Genomic DNA, 25,105 nt, shown 5'->3' on the forward strand with positions numbered 1-25,105 from the left:
GAGGCGGGTTTCTGCTCTCCTCCTCGAAGCTTCCGAACGATCCGAGCAGCCTGCAACTTCAATATTTACAGCTTACGTGGAACGTCAGCTCTGCCTAAAGAAGCTGTGTGTGTGTGTGTGTGTGTGTGTGTGTGTGTGTGTGTGTGTGTGTGTGTGTAGGATGAAAACGTCAACAAAAAACAGGCAGACAAGCGCAGCCCCGTAACACTGCAGCTCTTTACAAGGCTCCGGAGAGAGAGACGCTGAGATCGATAGTCATTTTCAGCAGTCTGAAGGATTATTCACCTCACTGCACATCCATGAACGTGATGCAAACTAAACACACACACACACACACACACACACACACACACACACACACACACACACACACACACACGCCCTGCAGTGAGCAGACTCCTCCGACTGTTTATGAATCCATATTTTTACAGGAGATTGATTGAGGACATTTACCCTGTTTTGAGCGTCACCGCTGCAGCTTCCATCCCTCCATCACACCTCGTTACGACAATAAGAACGCAGATGATGGAAACAGAGGCAGTACAGAAACTCATACTTCACAACTTTACTACAGCAATGTGTAATATTACTCCGTTCTCCTCTATTCTGGGAACCATGTCAGTGCCCAACTCATCAAATATCCATGAAGTCAGAGTCTTGAAAGAGAAATCATGCTCTTAGCTTTAAAAAGTAGTTTTAAAGTATCTAGAATTTAAAACTTTGACCCTGCTGAGAAGGTAATTATTCACTAATAATTACTTATTTAAAAAAGGCAACGACACTTCAGTTCAGTCAGACAAATCAAGTCAGTTGTGTTATGGGATCGATTTTGACTCTCAGGAGAGTTTCAAATATTTCGTTTTTAGCAGATTTAAGTAAAAGTGAGAATAAATGAACACTCGTCAATAAAGAACTTACGACGGCCAGGAAAAGCAGCTGCTGACGTCATCTTGCACCGTCAACGTTCCACAACGGCGTGTTGCTGCCCTCTACCGGCGACTCGCGGCTCTACAGACTGCACCGGCCGATGGGCACGACGGCGGGATTCAAGCCATCATCTCCTGTCATGGAGAGCCATTAACTCATCATTGTTAACCAGTTACTTTAGGTGAGGAAAACAAAAAACAAGTTTATACGATGTTCATGTTTTGTAGATTTGTGTGTTTTTAAAAAAAAATCCATTTAATGCCAAAACACTTGGAAAACCTAGAAATGTATAAATGAACCTGGTTGTTTGGCCCCTGCGAGGAGGAGATGAGGAGCAGAGCGGAGGCCTGGGGAGCGTCGTCCGCTGGACTGACCCTGGATAACTTCCTGACACCGAGGGCATCGCGATGTTTTCATGAATGAAGACGAATCGAAATAAAACAGCTTCAAACCAAACTGAACATCATGACATCACGCCACGTCCCAGATTCTTAGTTCCTTCCAACAGTTGGACCTCAGTGCCTCTGGCTGTCAGGAATATCGCAACTCTGGTTTAAATGATAACAAATGAAGACTCGACGGTCACTAAGTGATAAACGCAAGAAGAAAAAAATCTCATTCGGATGTTGCCGACGGGGGCCAACAGACGCCGGCCACAGGGTCTTTGTGGCCCCTGTGCTGGGGTCAGTAGAGGCGGGATCGCCGGACCTGCTGACAATGGCAGTTACAAGTGACACAACTACAGATCCGAGGAGCTCTGATTAGATCCTGGTGTTGGACTCTCCTCCGCCCGCCTGGCTCCCCCTCTCCCCGGGCGCTGCTCCTCACGCCAGCAGCCCGACCCTCAAGCTTGTTCTCACGCTCATGCGTCTTGATTGATTTCCAGGGAGTCACGCTGGCTGGCCTCGGCCCCCTGGCCCGGCTATAGAGGGCCTGGCCTGGCCTCCACAGAGGGGCCGGCCTGGCCCGGGGTGGGGGGCGGTGTGGATGGATGGATGGATCTCCCTCCAATCTGTTATCAGCCAGCGCAGCTTCTAGTGGGGGAACACACACACACACACACACACACACACAAGATCACCATCGCTTTCATGGCTCCTCCACCCCCTTGTGACGAGATAACACTGCAGGGAGACACACACACACACACACACACACACACACACCCATCCTTGTACTTATATCTTTGTGAGGACTTTCACTGATGTAACACATTCCCTAGCCTCTCCCCCTAAACCTCACCATCTCAACTGACTGCCTGACCCTAACCATGACCCCAACCCTAACCAGAACCTGACCCTAACCATGACCCCAACACTAACCAGAACCTGACCCTAAAACCAAGTCTTGATCTTCAAACGGCCCTTTGAAGATGTGAGGACTGGCTAAAATGTCCACACTTTCCAAAAATGTCCTCACTCTGTTGGTTAAATACCTATTCTAGTCCTCAATATGTAGCAAGTACAAGAACACACACACACACACACACACACACACACACACACACACACACACACACACACACACACAGGGGAAAGCGACAGCCCAGCTCTTCCTACCACTGATAATCTCACTTCAGTTCTCTCCCAGAGATGCGATCGTTTTCGGTCCCTCCACTCTGCAGGCCACACACACACACACACACACACACACACACACACACACACACACACACACACACACACACACACACACACACTTCACACCAGCAAGCAGAAGGAAAGACATCTGAAGGTATAAATATCAGAAATAATGTGAAAAGCCTGAAACAATAAGAGCGAAGGCCTCCACGCAGCAGTGGAGACCATCGGCGTCGTCAGTCAAGGGAGTTTGGTTTCACGTCTCCCACTCATGAATGTCGACGCTCCTGACAGGGACGAGGACCGAGGACCTGCTGCTGTCTGAGTGAGAGGAACGACACCAAGTTTAGAGAAACATGGCTACCGTCCATTACCGGACCTGCAGGGAGGGACTCTCTCTCTCCCTCTCCCTCGGAGGGCTGATGCTAGTTAGCTTAGCAGCGGTCAACCAGCAAGGGCGTAGTGATGTCAACAAATGCTCTTCCCTCACAACATTTGTTTAACACGTCTGGTCTTGTTGACCAAAGTAAAGACGGCGCCGTCAAAATCGCTGTCAGGGAAGAGGCTCTGGGAAACGACTGTGAAATATTAATATTATTAATATTATCAAATCCAACAGGTGTTTCTACTGCAGTGGAGCTTGATCACAAGACCGCAGTAGTAGTAGTAGTAGTAGTAGTAGTTGAGATTGTAGTTGTAGCAGAGGTTGTAGTTTTAGTTGAAGTAATTGTAACAGTAGTAATAGGAGTAGAAGTTGCAGTAGTATTGGAAGTTGTTGCAGTAGTCATAGGAGCAGTACTAGTCGTAGCAGTACTTGTAGCAGTTGTAGTACTAGTAGTAGCAGTTGCAGTTCTAGTAGTCACAGTACTAGTAGTACTAGTACTAGTTGTAGCAAGTGCGGTACTAGTAGTAGCAGTACTTGTAGCAGTTGCAGTACGAGTTGTAGCAGTTGCAGTACTAGTAGTCGCAGAACTAGTAGCAGTTGCAGTACGAGTTGTAGCAGTTGCAGTACTAGTAGTAGCAGTACTTGTAGCAGTTGCAGTACTAGTAGTAGCAGTACTTGTAGCAGTTGCAGTACTAGTAGTAGCAGTTGCAGTACTCGTAGTAGCAGTACTCGTAGTAGCAGTACTTGTAGCAGTAGCAGTGTTCCAGGAGGGGCGGAGCCACCAAGAGGGTCGCGCGTGTTTGATTCCTCAAGTGAAGAAACTGCGCTCGCGATCACGCGCACCACGGACACTCATCCTCCCGCGAGCTCCCATCACTCCTCTGCCCCCCCATCTCTCTCTCTCTCTCTCTCTCTCTCTCACTTCAAAGCTCTACTTGAAAATGAGCTCGAGACACCGGTTGTTGTTCTTTCCACCTGCCGGTGCCACGCGCCGAGCATCGCCGTCATCACCAACATGCCTCGAGGATTCTTGGTGAAGAGGAACCGGAGATGTTCGGCGTCATACCGAACCCGAAACAACAACAACAACAACAACAACACGACGACCACCACCACCACCACCGGCGACGGCGAGGAGTGTGACGCGGTGAAGCCGGAGACTCGCGCGTGGAGCGTCTTCCCGTTTGAAGGACCAGATGTGCTGCTCCCGGTGTCACACAAGGACTCCGCCGGTTTCGGGGAGGCGTGGAGCCCGCACGTGGAGTCGGCGCTGGAGGCGGAAGCAGACCGGCGCGCGCAGTTACCGGAGACCGAGGAGCAGGTGAGCGAGGCGGACGTGCTGACCCCCGACGGAGACTTCCGCTACTATTCACCTCCTCCTCCACCTCCACGCGACCTCACCGAGGCCTGCAGCCCAGTCAAACCGGTTGGCACGAGACTACTGGAGCAGCAGCACGGCGGTGAGAAGCAGCCGTATCTCCCCTGCAGGTCTGTGACGTCATCCCCGGTGGCGATACCGGAGCTCCTCGGGAGCTCAACACCGACCTCCGCTTCGATCGAGAGACTCCTCGCGAGTGGCAGCAGCCGCCACCTCGCGCCGTCCTACGGTGCCGGTGAGACGTTTGATCCGAGTCTCGCTCACGTGCACTTGTTCCCGCCACTGACGCTGATGACCCCGGAGCAGCACCCCGCCGCGAGGAAACGGTCGCTCCTGGACCCGGGGGGCATCAGACACAACAAACCAGCGGCGGGAACCGCGGCCAAGAAACCTAAAGTCAACCGGAAGCTGAACTTCGAGGACGAGGTCACGACCTCGCCGGTGTTGGGTCTGCGGATCAAGAAGGAGGGTCCCGAGATGAGGAGGCACCGGGAGAAGTCGTCGGCTCCTGCTGGGACGCAGCCGCTGGGGGAGTTCATCTGCCAGCTGTGTAAAGAGGAGTACGCGGACCCCTTCTCCCTCGCGCAGCACAAGTGCTCCCGTATAGTCCGCGTGGAGTACCGGTGCCCCGAGTGCGACAAGGTCTTCAGCTGCCCCGCCAACCTGGCCTCACATCGGCGCTGGCACAAGCCGCGTCCGGTCACCAACCAGGGCGGAGGCACCAGGAGCCCGCCGCTGAAGGAGGCGCGGGGGCAGCCGGCGGAGACGGAGGGGAAGGAGAACGAGCTGCTGCGGATCAACCAGCACCACGCGGGGATGGACAGCTCCCGCATCCGACACGAGCCCCCGCCGCTGATTCACGGGCGCTCACGGGACAGCCCAAACAGCCTCGCGCTTCCCGACTATGACTCCTCGCCTCATTACCGGAACCCGGTGGAGAGCTGCCTGGACCTGCAGCAGCAGCACGTGAGAGCGGCGGACAGTCCCCCCGCGAGCCTCCATCTACTGAACCCGGACGAGCGCGTGGACCTGCCGCTGCAGCAGCCGCCCAGCCTCCCGCCTCCGGTACCGTTCCTCCAGGCTCTGCCGGAGGAGGAAGTGTTCGACTGCCGGTACTGCGGGAAGAAGTTCCGCCGGCAGGCTTACTTGAAGAAACACTTGGCCGCGCACGAGGCGACGGCTCGAGCTTCCCCGCCAACTTTATCGTACGGACCGGCGCGCGAGAGCACCGGCGGCGCGCCGGTCTTTCTGTGTCACCTGTGCGGCGCGCGCTTCCCGTCGGTCGAAATCAGGGACAAGCACCGGCTGTGGCACGCGATGAGGGAAGAGTTGCTGGCGGGGGGGCTCAGATCAGACATGTTCCACGTGCACAGGGAGGAGAGCGGCACCGGGGAGCGCGAGCAGCAGCAGCAGCAGCTCTTCACGTGCAAACACTGCCCGTCCACGTTCTTCAGCTCTCCGGGGCTCACGAGACACATCAACAAGTCGCATCCCACCGAGAACCGGCAGGTGATGCTACTGCAGATGGCCGTGCGGCAGTGACGGGGACCAGCGCGGATAAGACACGTGACCGGCGGTTTCAGGTTGTGTTGGAGAACAAAGTTGCACGATGTGACAAAGGGATGCACGATAATACCGGCAGTGTCGATGTTTCAGCATCGGTCAGACGTTTGTTAGCTTTGGTAACAACAAACTTGATTTCCCGGGCTTTAAGTCCCCCCCCCCCCCCCCACACACACACACACACACAAATGTTTGCATCTATTTTTCGGTTTGTTTAAAAAAATGTGAATATCCAGTTTAACTTTATATATATACAGAATATTGACATCATGATATCGTTCAAAAAGAAAATAAACAAGGTGAGTGGTTTATACGATCACGGTGGCCGCGTGCGTGGAGGTGATTGGCTGAAGGTGGTTGGTTCCACCCGGACGGGACAGTTGGGCTTCTGAAAGAAAAGACGACAAAAAAAACCTGGACAAACAGAAACAGCGGGGTTATCAAAAGTCACTAAATCTGAAAAGTGACTATTTTAATTTTGCTGTATTGAATTTGTGGTTATGGGGCCTCGTGGATGATGATTGACAGCTCACGTCGCACGCGGCAGCAGGTGAGCTCCGAATCTGGTCGCTCTGCGTCCTGGACTTCAGGAAGGAACTTGATTTTATTTGTTCAAAGGTTTGTTGTTTCCCAAATTGTGATTTACTAAATTGAATATTGTGGCGCTGCAGACGTCACCACCTTCTTCTTCTTCTTAAGTAAAAAGCGTCACATAATCCGCTCTAAAATGAGACGATGACGTGAAGTCCAGCGACTGTCAGGACCGCACGGCGACATCAGTCCAAGTAAACTGATACGTCACTGACAGGCAGCCTTCATCTCGTGTTCAGTTGACGAGTGCAGCAAAGTAATCAGATTACACGTTTATGACCGAGACCTTCCGTCCTCTGACGGACGGAGACGGAACGACCTAAAAGACCCCTTTCCTGCACAGCAGGAACATTCAGACAGACCATAATATGCCTTTTATAGCTCACGTGCCAACTGGTTTTTCAGGTATATGAAATATTTTCGTACGGAGGCGGAACGTTTCATCGTAGCAGTGCTGGTGTCGTCTCACTGGTCGTGATTTCCTGTTGAATTTTTGCCTTCACGAAGCTCCGATTTGTGGTTTCATGAAGCCGAGAATACGAGAATATTTTGATATGTTAAATGTGGAAATTTAAATTATTGTCAATAAATGTTAACACACCGATGACTGAGTGGAACAGCTTTTAAAGTAACGAGAGAGAGAGAGAGAGAGAGAGAGACAGTGGTATGAATTATTTATTGTCAACAATTTCCATCATTCATGCTATGTGTGTGTGTGTGTGTCTGACAGGTTTGACAGTCATGTCTGTGTGTGTGTGTGTGTGTGTGTGTTGTGATACAGCTGGTCAACACATGCAATGAGAACAGAACTGGCATCATGCAGAGTGTGTGTGTGTGTGTGTGTGGGGTCAGTAGTTAACATACATCAGCCTGTCTGAACCTCGACCCGTTTACCGGCAGCAGTAAAGATCCCGACCCCGGAACGGACCGGGCCAAAGAATAAAGGTCAACGCCATCAGACCTCAATGTGTCATAAAGCTGAAAGGCTTTGAGTTGCTTCAGTTTTGAGAGAGTTCTGGTTCTGGACAGGTGAGTTTTCCCATCTTTCAGGTGTGATTTGAAAGCAGCATGACAACTCCGGTCACCATGTGACGTCCCTCATCCGAGGAGGGTTTTAGGTCGAGGTTCCGGGATGCAGTTAAGGTTGTGACAGTACAACAAATGCAGTAATCTTAACTGATACTTCACCCAAATAGTGTATTCTGCTTCTCAAGTACTCCAGCTAGACTTCTTTGTGACTCCGGAAGGCAGAAAGAGCCAGCCATGTATATTTAGCTAGAGGCTAATGGAGTCTATTGGCTAACAGCAGCTTAATTGTGGAGGAATCATCCACATCTTCTTGTTCGAAACTTTAGGGTTAGTTTTGTTCGAAATCTCAAATCAAAGTGTTTGTGGATTATTGGGCGTACGGCTCCTTGAAGAAAACACGGATTGAAGCAGACGATGAGCTTGAGTTTGTACATTTTTGGACAGCTAAGCTGGAGTTAGCCGTTTGTCTCCTTTAGCTAAATAAGCATGGCCGGCTCTTCCTGCATTCTGGAGCCACGACTAAAAATGAAGGAGGGGAAAAAAAACAACATAATTGTGAGCTCTAGACTCCTATTAGTGAGTACTTGGAAGACAAAATACACTGTTTGGGTGAAACTCAAATCTTATCAGACCCCATGTAACACCATGACTCCTTACACATGTAACAACGTCCCTTTTCTCTCTACGGAGACTCAAACAATTAAATAAAGGCGTCACAGAAGACCCAACACTGACCACTCGTGTGCTTCCTCAGTCAGACAAACCACAGCAAGGACTAGAATTCTTAGACAAATCCAGCATTGAATGGAGTTTTTGAGGTGTAACAAATGGAACATCGGTCAAACACCTTTGAAGGCACGTCACTTTAGCTCACGTTGAGCCGGGCGGAGTGCTGGAGCTACGTTACACAACTGTAGTGTTCGCTATGTCATCATCTGGATTGAGAGAGCATGCTGGTTCCCTCCATTCACATCTGAGGAGTCTGGAGAGAAAAATCCTTAATGTCTGATGCACTCCAACTTCCTGAAGCATCTTTTAGCGTTAACTAGTAGCGTCTTTGAGGGGCAGCTGTAGTGATGCTTCACTCGCACGTCCGTCTCCCCGCCTACAGTAATTCAACTTCACTTTAAAGGAACATGACATCTTTTTGGGGAAATACACTCACTCTCCATCTTGTTTAGAGCCACGGCAGCAGAGGGAGGCCCTTCTCCCCTCTTTGGTGCACCACAGAGCCCCAGACCCCCACCAGAAGGCTGGTTGCTAGTTAGCTTAGCCGAGGCTAGAAGAGATGTCTCAAAAGTCACCAGATACACTTTTCTCCAACAGCTTTTCACAGTAAATGTTCTGCAGGTGAAGACCGTTTGTGAAGAAAAGTGTATCTGATGACTTCTGAGTCATGGTGCAGTTGAGCCCGTCTCCACTGCCTTGCTGCTAGGGTTCTGGGTCTAGAGCTCTGTGACACACCAGAGGAGAGAGGGGCCTCGATCTGCTGCTCAGCCTCTGAACGTGACGTGTGTTTCCCTAAAAGTTCCTCCCACATTGACGAGGACGTTGACACAGACGATTGTATTTGAGCTAAGACAGTAATTTTTAGTGGAGTGCAAACTGGTTATAAAAGAGGAACAGTTGAAGCATAAAATCTCGTAGTGTCACGGCTTTGGCAGCTATTCTCACATTTATATACACAACAAGCTTGTCACTGTACACAGTTTTATATAGCTACTATATATATTTATACTCATATATATATATTCAAGAGGAGACAAAAGCTGTGGTTCTATTGCATCAGATGACAGTGACACAAGTACAGCAATTTGATTGGGTGAAGTAAAAAAAACAAAAAAAATTGTCATTATATAATTAGAAAATAAAGTAAAGATCAGTGCTCGTCCGCATTTACAGCACGTCGAATCAGAAAGCACCCCTTGCCACTCCTCCGTTCAGGAATCGCCTCTGAATTGTTTAGGCGTGAGAGCGTCGCTGCCTCAGGACGGTTTTTATCGTCAGCAAATGAGTGCAGTTCTATTTACATTTCATGAAGACCGAACAGCGAGAGCGCTCTGATTACCTCCGTAGGCCGAATGCTGCGCTGACAACAAAAATGGACTTTAATTTTGCTGCTTTTTGGCTCCCTGCCACCATCACCCTTGCGTCTGCTGTCTGCCTGTACATACACACACTGACTATAGTACAAATATACAGATTCACCAGTTCGTGACACACAACGCCACACACAGACCCTCTTTGTTCTGGGTGATGGAAAGCGTGGTGGGGTGGAGCCGACACGGCCGACGTTGTTCGGCCTGGAGTGCACTTCTTCAGCTGCTGCTTCTAATCTTGTGAGCGAAGACGATGACAAACGCAGCGGCGCGGGTCAGGTCGCCGCGTGTTTTTAGAGTGCGACTGTGCGACGAAGCGTTTTATACTTAAAAGGCCAGTGTGTCATCATCCTGGAGGAGGTGGGTGGAGCCAAACCGATTCGAACCTGAGAACAAATCGTTTAGTTTAACACCCCCCCATAACAAGTGTTCGTTCTGATGTGCGTCCCCTTTAATTTGCTGTACAATTACAAGGTCTTGTGATATGAAGAGTCTCAAGTCTTATTGGCTGATCCGGAGGAGCGTCGCAGCTTCATGGACATGCGGCTCTTGCTAGTTCGAGGAGACATGGGGGATGCCGAGTCGCTCCCGGCCTCCCCAAGTGCCGGACTTTCTCCCCGAAGAATCTCGAGGCAGAAGCCTGTTGAGATGGAAGGGGGGTAGGAGAGTGGGGGGGTGAGGTAGGGAGTGAGGATGATGGGTCGATGGGGGAGTACAGGAGAGGAGGAAGGAGGTCAATAAGAAAAGGATGAAGGAACCACAAGAAAGTTAAACCACACCCTGTGCTGTGTCCTCACTCTCACACACACACACACACACACACACACACACACACACACACACACACACACACACACACACACACACACAGGAAAAGGACAGCTAGAGAGACAAGCATCATATGCACTCTATTTGACTCAGCAACGTTTTCTCTGCCAACATAAAACCAGCTGAGCTAAAGCAGCTTTACGGAGTTTAAACAAAGACGCTACAGAGAAGGGAGCTAGCTGATAGCAGCTACTTGAGGATAGCAGCTTGAGGATAGCAGCTAGTTGATGATAGCAGCTTGAGGATAGCATCTACTTGATGATAGCAGCTAGCTGGTAGCTAGTTGATAATAGCAGATAGCAGCTAGTTGATGATGGCAGCTAGCTGATAGCTATTTGACAATAGTAGCTCACTGATAGCAGCCACTTGATAGCAGCTAGCGGATAGCAGCTAGTTGATACATGGGTCCCAGATTGGATGCAAGTGACCACACAGAACCAGGATTTGGGTTCCCATCCATGCTGATCAGAGCTTCAACACCTGGGTCTTGAACCCATTCCCATTCTAGACCAAAGCCAGATGTCAGTGGCCGTTAGCGCCTGTTTTTGGCCGTCAGCCTTTGAGAGCCTTGTCCTTCTTTAGGGCTCCGTGGATGAGAGGATCCAAAGAGAGTGATGATCAGATCAGAAGGTGGACACAACTTCATCTGACCAAACGCCACTGAACTAAGATGTTCCTACAACTGGACGTGTCTGTCCTGCTAACTAGAGTCGACTAAAGTACACACTCGGAACTAGACGACTAGTCTAGAGGGGAGAGAAGCCGTACCATTCACAGCTAGCATGAATGACCTTCTGCTTCAGACCCCGCCCCTTCACCCTCAGGAGGTTCAAGCTGTCTGCTGGTTTAGGAACCATCAAATACAGAACACTGTTCTCCTCTGAGGAGGAGGTAGAGAGGAGAGGACAGGAGAAGGAGACAGGCAGAGGAGACAGGAGGAGAGGAGAGGAGAGGAGGAGACAGGAGGAGGAGGTGGAGAGGAGAGGGCAGGAGGAGAGGAGAGGACAGGAGAAGGGGAGAGGACAGGAGAAGAGGAGGAGAGAAATAAAACAGAAAAGAAAGGCAATATGGAAAGATGGAAAGGAAAGAAGAAAAATGAAAAATTAGAGAAGAGAGAAACAAAAACAAGTACAAAGAAAATTTGCCAAACAGACAGAAAGAAAAGACGATTAACACAAAACACACACACACACACACACACACACACACACACACACACACACACACACACACACAAACACACCCCATAGTGGCATTCCCATCCCCACCCAAAGTGGACTACTTCCACCTTAAAAATACACAACACTACTGAGATGGAAACAAGACCATGATGTCAGTTAAATGATACACATTCAGTGTAAATAGAGATAGTTATGTGTGTGTGTGTGTGTGTGAGAGAGAGAGTGTGTGTGTGTTTGTGGTGCTACATCATAGCCAAACAGGAAGACAGGAGCATACGAGAGGTTAGAGGCAGTTTCACCAGGTCATGTGACGTTGCAGGTAAACAAAACAAAGAGGAGAGTTATTGAGTGAGTGAGCAGGCGAAGAGGAAAGAAGGACGAGTCATCACCAGGAGCTCGGACGCAACAATCAGCAGCGAGACGCTGTCAACTCTGACAGTGTTGGAACGCACAACTTCCCTTCAATAAAAAAAAAAAAAGGACAAACACTTCCTGGTGAACGTGTGCAGGTATCTCACACTCAATGATGTCATAAATGGTGTCTGACAATGTGAGGTATTTTTGTAGTCCAACAGGAAGTTAGCATCTCCATGGGTTCCCTCCACCAAAAGCCAGTGGGATTTTGGATTATTGCCTAAAACATAAACTCCGTGGTGAACAAAAATCGATGGGACATTTGTTTCATGAGACATTCTTCCCAAATGGACACCACTTTTATGATTCAAACATAACGTGGTTAAACATAAATATACGTGGCTGGCTCCTTCTGCAGTCTGGAGTTACAAGAAGTAATGCAGGAGGGAAAAACACACATTCATGAACTCAGGACACCTCTTTGTGAGAACTTTAAAGACCAAATAGCATGGCTTTCACACGCAACGCTTCAAAATTCCCAAGGGCGGATTTTTCACACAAATTTGATGCTGTCAGACAAAACGGTACATCTCCAGCTTGAGCTCACTGAAGAGCTTGTTTCAGGCATTTAACCAAAAACCCTGAGATGAGGGAACGCGACATTCATCAGCTCACCTCCAAGTTGTAGCAGTGATTCCTACAATTCTCTATACGGTTTCTTTCATAGACTGAATAAATCCACCAAGAGTCGAACGTAAACTAACAGGAACCAACTACAAAAACACGCCGGGACACGTTTATAGAGGTAAGAGAATGTAACACGGCGAGATGAAAACCCTGCGGCGTTGCGCCAAACTGCCCTCAGACATGAGCTGAGGACAGATGACATCTCCTTCTGAAGAGAAAGACGAGACTGCTGCTGTTAGTCATGCAGAGCTGCTTCGAGTGTGGAAAACACAGAAGAAGAAACACAGAGGGAGACCACGACGATGCAGGAGGAATCGGAGGAGAGAACAGGTTAGGCCAATCACAGCGGGGCGTGTCGTTCATGTGACCGGGCTTACCTTTTAGCTATAGGCAAGTGACACATTACGATCTAAAGGGGGAGGGGGGGGGGGGATAGAAAGAAAAAAGAAAAAAAGGTAGAATAAAAACAAAATAGAATAAAAGCAAAATAATGTGACAAAAATAATTGGAAAAAAAGATACAAATAAATAAAAATAAACACAAAATAAAAAAAAACAGAAAGAGAGAAGAACGTTTGATCACTGCGCTGTTAAAGGAGGGGAACCATTGAGTTAATGGGGGGGTGGGGGTGAGAGAGAGATACAGAGTACAGAGAGACATCGACCCTGTTCAGAACTGGTACCAGTACTCATCCTAACTGACCCGATCACCAGAGAGCAGCCGACCCAGCATTCTTTACAAGTCAGAATTTGCCAGTTCTAAGTGTTTACTCCTGGCCCGCGATTAAATATTGTTGTGACAAATTTGCTCGGGAAAAACAAGACAGTGCAGACAGAAGTCTGATGTTTGTTTATCGAGTCTTGTTGCCTGTTGAGGGCTGGAGCCAAGACGGGAGGAGGAGGCTAGTACCGCTGTCGCGGCGTCAGCTCGGCGAGCTCGAGGGTTCCGACTCCGAGTTCTGACTCCGATGACCGTTCCGAACGTTGTCTGAGCTGAATAAACATGGCTGGCTTGTTCAAGACACTTGCTAGTGAGTACTTGAGAGGTAAAATACACTTTTCTGGTGAAATATCACTACGACCAGGACTGAAGAGGGTGTGAGAGAGTGAGAGGGAGTGAGAGCTGCAGTCATTTGAGCAGAGTTTATTTCACAACACAGGATTACTATGTTGACAAGACAGAATCTGTAATAAACCATTAATTCTACATCACCTTAAAAAAAGAACATTAGAAAGTGCTTGCTGATCTCACATCAACCTTTTGAGAATACAGTTATGGTTCATCCTGCTAGCTTCCTCTCCTGTGTGCGTGCAGCAGGGAGCTGGGCCCCACACTAGCTTAGCTTAGCTTAGCACAATGAGTGGCGGTGGGTTGGAAGCATTTGCGTATCCCAGTCAGAAGTCATCAAACACATTTTGCTGAGAAATGTTATTTGCCTGCATGCACATAATGAGGGTTGTGTCAAACATTTGTTATGAAGACATTTAAAATGACAAGATCAAGCAAACCAAACGGTTGTTGGACGACTGGAGGAGCGACTGCTGCTGCTGATGAGGAGGATTACTGCTGGACACACCATGACCCCGATCCTCACCTATTTGATGACTCTTTAAATGTGCCAACACTTCCGACACACTACCATTCATTGTGCTAAGCTAACTAGCCATCAGCTGGTCTCAGTGAGGTAGGCATCTATACTGCCTGGCTCTGGGGAGGATGGTTAATAAGCGAATTTCCCAAAAATTAGTTTCTTTAATGTCATCATGTCTGACTACCGTTTCATCCTGTGTTGTGAAATGGCCATTTGAGGCTGGACAACATGCTCTCGAACCATCTACACCGTTCAAGCGGAGCTAAACACGGGAGTCATCAGATGCTGTTCAGCCTCAAATCCACTTGATTGTTATTCATTTCTTCTGACACAGCAGCTGGTGAGACGAGCAGCGGGACGACAGGAACAACACCTCTGCTTGTGACACTCGCTCACGTCTACCTCGCGTAGCTGTCGTCCTTCATGTGGTTTATGTCCACAGTATGAAGAGACGGGCGGCATAGCCGCGAAATCACATCTCTGTAAATAACTGCCGCGTTGAATAATTAGATTGTGTGTGAGTCAAAGGACAGCGCGCCGTTTTATATTACACTTCACCAGCACATTAGAGGCAAAAATCATCTGTATCTGTCTGTTAAAGTTAGCAGGATGCATGAGGGTCATAAATTAGAACACAACCGGCATCTCTGCAGCTGATCACGTCAGCTAATTCCTCAGAGGCTCAGGAGTCGGAGGGCAACTGAGCGCAGTGTGGATGGAGAAGAAACGCTTTCTGCTACTGTGTGTAAAAAGACTACAGTACTGTGGTTCTCTTCTCTTTTGTTAGAAGAACGCACTGCAAATACACAAGTGTGAATCCTTATTGTTTGCTTTGCCATTATTCGTATGGGTGTTTTTTTGATAATACACAGGACTACAAACACTAGCTTGTCATAAAAGCCGCAACAGTCTACCACCGATTTTTGGTTGAGGGGTGTGTCAGCGTACCTGTGTCCGAGGGCAGGTGTGTGCAGGGGGCAGGACTGTAGACTCGAGCCGCATAGTCCTCAAACGTGGTCGGTTCCTGGTGGTGCTGCACGATGGTTTCCAAGTATCTGGCGCGTTCCTCATAGCTGAGGTTAAAGGTCAAGGTGAAACCGACAGAGGGATATTTGGAACAGCAAAACAAAAAGGACAGAATGGGGGGGCAAGACGGTGACGCAACAAATAAAAGATAATTTCATCGAATACAAAAACCTTTTTTTTTTTGCTGAAATCTGACATTCACTGATGTCAATTTTTTCTACAAACAAGTTTATACACACAGATGTAAATGTCTATCTAAACATTTGGAAAAGCCCATAAATCATATATTTACCTCATTGTTTCCTCACAGCAAATAACAGATAATAAGCAAAGAATTAGAGACTTAAGCAAAAAGGCCCAGTTTTGATAAGTATGTTGAAAAAAATGGCCAATAATATCTGCTGCTGCTGCGCTGTCATGCATCCCTTCAACCAGCAGGTGAAAAACCACCTGCTAGTAGGAGGTTATAGAGCTCAAAGAATCCAGAACTGAAGAGACACAGAGAGAAAAACAAAACAGGATAAAATTGAAAATGTACAAGTCCATGTAAGTGTTTTTGTGAGTGGATCTACTAAGAATGCTTCAGCCGTGAGAGAAGCAAGGCGAAGCCTTTTATCAAGGCTATTCCAGCCTACAGCGGTGAATTCAAAGAGCCCCGGCGATTCAGCAGAGAGCCCAGTAAATGGAAACCAGGACTTCAACTGTCCATCTATTAGAGATAACCTCATTGATAGAATGACATTTAGCCTCTTTCCTTTAGTCCTAGTCATTCATCCTGTCATAATGACAGCCATGTGCAGCCTTTATAGTCTCATGAACACACACACACACACACACACACACACACACACACACGACTCCCTCCCTACAATATTACCATTTGCTCTGATAACCGAGGAGCGTTGTGTACTGTACGTGTGCATGTGTGTTAATATATTTGATAAGGTTGGCCATGAACAGGTGTATATGTTAGTGTGTGTGTGTGTTCCTGTTTGAGTGTGTGATGGGATTAGGCCAATGAATCTTCAGAATGAAATCTGGGGTTCTATGTGTGTGTGTGTGTGTGTGTGTGTGTGTTGTGAATGGGTCAGACATTTGTTACAGTGCCCATGGGTTTTCTATTGAGTTAGAGAGCTGGTCTACGGGCCTCAGAAGGAGAAAGATTCAGGTCTAATGGTAACTGATCCAGTTAGCAACATGATAATAACAATAATAGGGCCCCTTTAAAGTGGTGGGCCAGATTGCTCTGGGACAGAGGAGGAGGAACTACAAAATCTGGCTAAAGTACAGCTGGACGACGAGCCTCACCCACACCAATAATATAAATAAATTTTAAAAAAGGAGTATCAATAAATGACATTTTACAGATTTGTTTCACAGTGCTAAACTATTCTGATGGCCAGAACCACACTTAACTAGACAAACACGGGAAGCTACGCTAATGCTAGCAGTCGCAGTTAGAGGGGAAGTCGCTTCAGTTCTACATGACAAAAGCCAAACTGAAGCCAGGAAACAGTAGCAAGTGGAAACTCTGTGGTTTACTACCATAAAATGTCAACTTTCAGGGGGCAGCCATGAGAGTTGAGTGACCTCTGGCGTGACTGATGTCACTGTAAAAGTCTGCTGATCTAAAAATGACAGAGAAACAGATTAAATCTTGTTGAATTCATACTAGGCTACTCGGAGGGAACGGAGGTGTAAAGAAAAGCGAGTTGCTGAGGGAGGAAGACAAGGGGTGACTTGTTAAAAAGGGGGGGGGGACAGAGAGGGCGAAGAGGAAGAGGGGTGAGAATCCTGCGGTGAGTCATGCGAGAGGTGAGAGGGGAGAGTTGTGGGTGAGACAGAGAGGAGAATATTTAGGTAAGAAGACAGTGCGATGTGTTGAAGGATGTGTGTCGTCTCCTGCAGAGAGCTGAGAGAGGAGCAGCAGGCTCTCACGCCGCTTCCCAATGTGATCTCGCCGTTCGCCTTTTCCTGCATCCCACACACACCCTTCTGAGGAGAGAGAGAGTGTGTGTGAGTGTGTGTGTGTGTGTGTGTGTGAAGTCGGGATGTAAATTGTTGCCTATTACTGCAAACACCACATAATTATTTTCACATTATTAATCGGCAGCTTGAAAAATCACACAGGATCTGCAGGTCCTCAGAAATGTGTGGCCGTCTCAGAGGGACACTGTTGTGTAATTGTTGAGGAGGTGAAAAGGTTTGAAGAACACCTGGGAGAAAGACAGGCGGATGAACAGCTAATAACGCTGGCACCACTGCAGAGATAAATGACATCACTTTATCTTTGTCAATGTTTCTGTGTCTGCTTCCTTTATATCACTGGCCTTCATTCTTTCTCCCAGCAGGGGTTTCTGCCCGTGGCCTCATGTCACTGTCACAAACACCAGCTCCCTGCCGGGTGGAGACAACATTGGGAGCCAGGCGGACACACACTCGTGCAAAGGTTTTGTATGAGCACCAATATTGACCTTGGAAAGATGAGGAGTCCTGCTGCCCACAGCTGAGTAGAGTTTAATCACAGCAAAACACAGGACATAAAACCAAAAGGTCAAAGGTGACAGCAGGAAACAAAGGAGGTGTAACAAAGTATCAATATAGGAACGTACTGATGTGCGTCCACATCTAAATATGCTACATGGATGAACTTGGATGATGCTGAGGGTAAAATCACGGGTGGGAGGGGGGGGGGGTGAATGTGAGAGGCACCATCAGTGACTTCAGCTTTCACAAACAAAACCCACAAATGTCTGGTGAAAGTGTATCTGTTTGTCAGCACCATGAAGAGAGGAAGCTAACAAGACAGAGTGTACAGTTTTTCTGAGGCTGAACAATGCGAGCAAACACTTCACCGTCAAAGGTGAATTTCCTATTTCAGGTACGAATACATTTTGACTGGAGAAGGCAGGGCGAGCCAGCCACGCGCATTTAGCTTAAAGCTAACGAAGCAGGCCACTAACAACTCTCCAGGTCATCGTCTGATATAATCCATGTCTTCTTTCTATCGTTTGTTAAGTGACATTTTTGTACAGTCTTTCTCATAGTTAGCCATCGGTCTCCATTAGCCTCAAGCTAAATACACGTGGCTGGCAATTTTACAATCTGGAGTCAAAAAGAAGTGATGCAGGAGACAAAACCCCCCCCCCATCTTTGTGAGTATTTGTACATGAGTATTCCATGGTGCCCCTAAAACAGCAGCCTGACAGTGCACTCAGGTCAAATCAGGCAGCATCAACTACACCTGTGTGGTATCCATCCCGCTCAAAATACTTTGGATACTTACATATTCTTTAGAATACTGGCTTCCATCAACCGGTCCTTGTCTTTTTACCCTCAAAACACCCTGACTCTTTAATCCTGGAAAATAAGAATCTCCAACATCTGTGTTTACTTCTGCAAAGTTACTTTTATGATCACCATCATCAGAAAAGTAGAAAACAGGGTGTAAGAAAAAAGACTTTCATTGCTTTCATACATCTCTGCCTGCCTCCTTCCCTCCACACAAATGGCCGCCGCAACTATGAAATTTACTGTAATTGAATTTGAGATGGCTCCCTTTAATCATTAGCAGAAAAATATCTTTTTCTGTGAGTGAAAGAAAGAAGGAAAATTATAAGGGAATGGGCTCATGAGGGAGAAGGAGGAGAAAGTGGAGCTGAGAAAGGCAGAGAGGAGAGAGATGGAGAACAATGCTGGGGATAAAAAGCCTCTTTTGTGTTGCGTCAGAAACTCATTTTCTGGAAAGGGTGAAGTGTTCGTGCCTTCTCCTGCTCTCCCTCCCTCCATCTCATCCTCTTTCTCTCCTCGTCTCCACTGCAGTGCCGTTCATTGTGGCGGTGTTCGACTCCTGCGATCACTTGAGACAGAGGCAGAATGGAGGGGTTGGCAAAGGGGAGGGGAGAGGGGCTTGTTAGCTCATTAGGAGCTGGACCCACCACTGGCAGGTGGGTTTATACGGAGTGTCGGGACATAGAATATGGAGTGCATGGGTTCTGTACCAGCAGCTCTAGGTGGGAATATACAGGCCCGAGGAGAATTAAACTGAACCGATAAAGTATTTTGTCTAATATATTATGACTCAGAGAGTCGTAAGCAAACAGTTTAAAGGTACAAGCTGATATGCAGAGACAAGGTTGCAACAATAAATTGAAGCGTGAATAAAAAAAAAAAAAACTGCCAACAATTGTGACGAATCATTCCAGTCTTTTTCCACTGTCAAGCATTTGCTGCCTCCCAACACTGAACTAGAACTGCTCTTTTTGTTTTTTTCCTAAAAACGAAGTCTGAAAATGGCGCTGTGAACTCTGGGAAAAAAAAAACACGCAATGAGCATTTTTCAAACATTCCTGACATTTGAAAGACCAAATGATTAATTATGTAAAATAAATCCTGAGTTACACATTGATTTAAATGCTCTTTAGTGATTTTGTCGTCCGCGTTAACAGATTTCTTAGGCTCCGAGTCCCTTTCAGACCTTTTTTTTTTCAAGAATGTTGTCTAATCAGCAATTACATTTCTTTTTTCCAAAATGGAGTCAAGAAGTCCAGAATGCAGAAAGAACCAGCCACGTATATTTAGCTTGAAGCTAACGGTAGCTGATAGCCAACAACAGCAAAACTGGCCAAAAAGAGTCACTATTTTTGTGCTTTAGCAATGACCTTTGACCGCCAAAAGAAAATCTGTTTATCTTCAAGTCCAAGTGAACCTTTGCACCGGATTTGTGAGAACCAGAGAACCTGAAAACACACGGCCTCTGCCTGCTGCTGTCGCTGGCGTGGAGGCATGAAATACCAAGGCGACGAGAGCGCGGCTGAGCGATCTCTGGACCGTGTTCATCCACTGTTAGTGGCTGTAATTATTCCCTGATGTTTTGGGGCATCATTTCCTGTGGTGGGTCAGTCAATTCACAGCATAACACAACTGGTTGTATCACTGGAGGACAACTGTCCTCAATCTGAAAGCGACAATTCTACCTTTCTGAGGGTTTCGTCATTGATTTAGTTGAACGGGTCAGGAAATGATTGTTAAAGTGCAGCAACTCAACTTTAGTCTGTGACTTAAAGGTTTGAGCTCTCCTCTGAAAAATCACACACACAGAGGTTTGTGTGGCTATCCTTATTAGGACATTCTAGAGACTTCCATTCCTGTGAATATCCTAACCCCAGCCCTAATCTTAATCCTAACCAATTGATGCCTCACCTCAACCTCAAGCTGACTGCAGGTTCCACCTTCACTCTACCTTTGACCAGGTGTTCATAAATGAAGTTCTGCTGCATCAGGACCGCTCTTTGGTCGCGTGAGGACCAGGGGTCCTGATAAGGTCAGTGTTTATATCAGAAGAGGTCTCCAAAAGATAACAAAAACCAAGTACACACACACACACACACACACACACACACACACACACACACACACACACTATCAGTCCTCTCCACCCCGGGCATTGGAACAGACAACAGAGAGAAGGACATCAGAGGGATAATACAATTGGAAAAGCTTTACAGCGTGTAATGATAAACCTGTGTGTGTGTGTGTGTGTGTGTGTGTGTGTGTGTGTGTCCAGGCCCAAAGGGACAAGCTAATGGGTTTATATCTTTCTGTGATAGCAATGATATGGAGGCTTTGTGATTTCATTACGAGTGTGTGTGTCTACATACGCCAAAGATGAGGACATAGATAGGTTGTTCAAATGCACTTCTTATTGTTAGGACACACACGCACGCACACACAAAAACACACACACACACACACACTTCCACTATCATATTTACTTCTATTCATCTGCTCTTTAACCTAATGCAGAAACAGGCACCGAGGAGAAAACCAGACATGATACATTAATTGGCCCCTTCTCACCCCACTATTTCACCCTTTCACATGCACGTGCATGTGCGCGCGCGTGCGCACGCACGCACACACACACACAATCATCATTATCATCGTCGTTGTCGTCTTCACCACCAGGGAGCCCTAAAGCAGTCAGCACATTACAAGCTTTATTTAACTGCATCTCACACACTGAAGCGTACAAACACACACAGTGTGGGTGTCGGTGAACGGGCCATAACAATAATTCTCCGATTAAGGAGACAGGTTTGATTCTTCCTGCAGGCTCCAGCAACAATATTCAACCAGCACACGCACGCACACACACATTAATGACTATCGTTCCTATCAGACTCTTAACAGTCATTAAACTATCATTTGTGATTGATTGCCCAGCTCTTCTCACTCTCTCTCCCCTTAAAGTCAAACTGAGGAAGAACTACTGTGCTGCTCTTTGTGGTTGCCCGGGTCATCGTTCTCCTCCCACTCTGTATGTAAGTAATTTTATGTGACAAGATGTTTAAGATTCACACACCTGCTCACAGAGCGTGCCTCCCCCCCCCCCCCCCCCCCCCCACACACACACACACACGCTGGGTAGATTAGCTTGTTTACCCGTCAGAGGGGGGTCTGCTCCTTGAGAGGTGTGATCAAGCCACTGATGGCTGCAACTCATGTGTCTGCACAGCCTGCAGTGACAGCACCCCGGCACACACAGTCATAACATGCACCACACATGAGGAGAATTAGACCAAAGGAACATGGTAGAACACCGGTAATATTCAAAGCACTAAAACCTCATCTTCCAAAGGTGGCCGTGTGCTTGGAGCACTGGTTTGTGAAATCCAAAAGGATCAAGCAGAAAGAGCTGAACTTCCAACAGAGCTCTATGAAGACATTGTTGCAGTTTTATGCTCCAGATTTCATCAGTGAAAATTCACCTGCTAGTTTAGAAGTCGCCTAGATAACGCAGGCAGACAAACACACTTCTTCATTTTCTAGGCATCCGTGTGACATTGGGACACCAAACGTAGCTCACTTTTCTACTTTTAGATATTAAGTCAGCGGAGTGTGTTTGTGTGTTAGGAGGATCACACAGCAACGAAGAGGCTCGGTTGAGGGGTGTAACAAGGAGGAACCCAGAACACTTTGGGGCGGATCTGTTGGACCTATGCATATTGCAAAAGATAAAAAAACAAAAACAAAACTAAAAGTGCAAATAATATTTAAATGTACTGATAAAGACAGAATACTGACGCAATGAAGAATCCTCATCAGGGAGGATCTGCAGCGATCGCTGAGCTCCAACCAGCTCCACAAATTATAGCCCGCAAACTGACTATTAGGATAAATCAACACATCTCTCAAACAGACTGGATAAAACCTGAACATTATCATCCTCACGCAGAGGATTTATGGTGGCTTTGTTTGACCCACCAAACAGAGGAGCGACGCTCTGGTGAAACTTTTCTTTCAGTTTTTGCTTGATTTTATTCATGACATTCGACGTGTCTGTGATTCAACGCCACACCGGCTAGAGCATCAATGTATTTCCTTACTGTGCATCGACATGTTTGAGATCGGTGTGTACACACACACACACACACACACACACATTTCCCTGAGGAGAAGAAGCAATTAGCCATGCTGCCCTCCTCCTCCTCCTCAACCTTTTCTTTTCATTTCCTCCATCTACCCGACGGGAAACAATTAACCACAATCACCACACACACACACTTTCTTACCCTTAACCCTCACTAATACACAGACCCTTAACCTAATCCTAATTGTATCTTTAAGCTTGAAACTCCACTCCGCGTGCGGTGCTGATTATCTGTCAATTTGCCTTTGTAATCGTTTCATTGCTCACTCGCGGCGGAACAGATCATTTTCATCCGTATTCATCAATATGGATGAACTTCTCACTTTGAGAATATGCAGCGGCGTGATGACTTCCTCAGCTACGGTTCCATCTGCTAATTAATTAATAAAAGATTAAAATAAAAATCAGAAAAAAAACCCTTCATTTGTAAAAGGATTGGAGACTTCCTCGGGGAATTAATGGGAATACATGGGATTAACAGTACATGTTTTTGACAATACATTTTCCAAACTATATATTTTCTGAAATGTTTGCTTAGAAATATAAAACATACACGGACAAGAGAATCAAACCAGAATGAATGACTCGTAACCAGAGGAGATTTTTCTCAGGTGATTTCAACTGAACCACTAATTTCCATGATTTCAAACACTCCTGGTTTTATTCATTCTTCAAAAAATAAAAAAGCCAGAAAACGGGGTTGTCAAATTCCAAGATTTGTCTGGGTTTTTCATCACTGTAGGAACCCTGTGAACATCAATACATGGGAATTAACAGGATATTTGGTGGAAATTCACACAATTAAACTGTGCATTGTTTAATTACATGCAGGTTTTTAGCGTCCGACACACGACAGCTGGACTTCTGAGCCCACACCATTTCTTTGTCCGACCCCATAAATTTAAAATTACTGGACTAAATGCACTTGATCAATGATATTTAAGTTGACCGATTTAAACACTAAATGTTCAACTCTACTTCAACTCATAAAAAGCCGCAGACAAAAATATTGTTTTTAAAATGCGTGACACAAATAGTCACCACATATCTGCTGATCGCAGTACAAAGTATTAATATTCATGTCTGCATATGGCAAATAGGGTCAAGGTGAATACATGTTTTAAAATCATTTTGTTTCCCCCGACTCCGTCAGAGAAGAGACAGAGCAGTCTGATGGTGTCAAAGGAAGCAGCTGATGGGAGCAGCGGAGCTTGGGGGAGGTCAAGGATGCCATGATCCGATTTCAGCATCAGCAATAACAAAGTGTCTTCAATTTGTCGGGTTCTGCCCTCACCTCTCTGCCGTAGCGAGGAGAACACACTCCTTGTCACACACAGCAGATTGTAGCCTGGCTGGGACAATAGGCTCTATTGTGAGAGCTGGCAAAGAGAGAGAGAGAGAGGCCCGGCAGACTGCGAGGCGTTTGGCTGCTCTTGGGGCGCGCGCGCGCGCGCGTGTGTGTGTGTGTGTGTGTGTGTGTGTGTGTGTGTGTGTGTGTGTGTGGATACGAGGGATAATAGCGCTACATGCCCAGAGCTGCCATCATTTCACTGGGAACAGAGTGTGAAAGAGAAGGGAACGACAACAACACACACACACAGACACGCACGCAGCATCGCTATCACACTGAGCCATATGCTGACCCCAGCCACACTGCAGCTATCCCTGCCAATCAACTACTAGAGGGGATGTCCTGCGCACACACACACACACACACACACACACACACACACACACACACACACACACACACGCACACACACACGCACACGCGCGCTCTAATCCTGAAATTGAAACATGTACACACGCAACATAAACATCCTTAGATACACACATGTAAATGGACAGATGACATACATTTGAAAATTCATGCACTCAAACACAAACATACTCTTGCTGGCACTGTGTGTGTGTGTGTGTGTGTGTGTGTGTGTGTGTGTGTGTGTGTGTTTGTTTGTGTACGTCGGCTTAGTGTCTCTCCAACATTGTTCCCCAGAACCACAATCATCCAGGAGCAGATGGAGGACAGCCACAGCTTGCTCTTATAAACACACACACACACACACACACACACTCTATCAAAATAGTAGCTGACCTCCGCTCCTATGCAAGTTTACTACATATATCCAAGTCCCATAAAAGAGGGAGTTGGTGAAGTAGCGTGGGATCATGGGAGTTGTTGTCTTCACTGTACACGAATAATTTGGCAGAAATCGTGTCAATGGTTAGAGGTGGTGGACGAAACCGTATGATGTCACGTCTTTCTAGCCAATGTAATTCATGTGATCTGATCTATTGCTCCATCTACTGAAGTATTGTTGGCTTTAATATTTGTTCTATTATTGACGGAGGGGAGACGGAGCTCCATCGCTGAAAATAAAGACTTTCTAGCTACTTAAATGATAACACGTCCTGTATCCAGGTGGCTATAAACAAGAGTAGTCATGTGACCAC

General features: G+C 47.0%; 2 protein-coding genes across 8 annotated transcripts in view; one reads left to right on the forward strand and one right to left on the reverse strand.

Moving 5' to 3' along the window:
* Positions 1 to 3,875: 3,875 nt before the first annotated feature.
* insm2 (insulinoma-associated 2) lies at positions 3,876 to 7,187 on the forward strand. Its single transcript, XM_086181599.1, has one exon. It carries the CDS (start codon positions 3,908 to 3,910, stop codon positions 5,810 to 5,812), a length of 1,905 nt encoding a protein of 634 aa, XP_086037725.1. The 5' UTR covers positions 3,876 to 3,907; the 3' UTR covers positions 5,813 to 7,187.
* The window catches only part of ralgapa1 (Ral GTPase activating protein catalytic subunit alpha 1), a 70,015-nt gene continuing 51,996 nt past the window's right edge, over positions 7,087 to 25,105 (reverse strand). For 3 of the 7 annotated variants that reach the window (XM_086181591.1, XM_086181596.1, XM_086181595.1), the window contains exons 45-47: positions 15,142 to 15,266; positions 11,149 to 11,260; positions 7,087 to 10,192 (exon numbers count right to left, since the gene is read on the reverse strand). In XM_086181591.1, the coding sequence (XP_086037717.1) occupies positions 10,105 to 10,192; positions 11,149 to 11,260; positions 15,142 to 15,266 (325 nt within the window). In that variant the 3' untranslated portion in view covers positions 7,087 to 10,104. Of the gene's footprint in view, positions 10,193 to 11,148; positions 11,261 to 12,979; positions 13,012 to 15,141; positions 15,267 to 25,105 lie in introns of those variants that run through there. The other 4 variants (XM_086181592.1, XM_086181597.1, XM_086181593.1 and 1 more) reach the window with 3 other exon arrangements.

This window comes from Aulostomus chinensis, chromosome 17, assembly GCF_037954235.1.
Source record: "Aulostomus chinensis isolate RoL2024-O1b breed Wild chromosome 17, RoL_Achi_v1.0, whole genome shotgun sequence".
Taxonomy (NCBI): domain Eukaryota; kingdom Metazoa; phylum Chordata; class Actinopteri; order Syngnathiformes; family Aulostomidae; genus Aulostomus; species Aulostomus chinensis.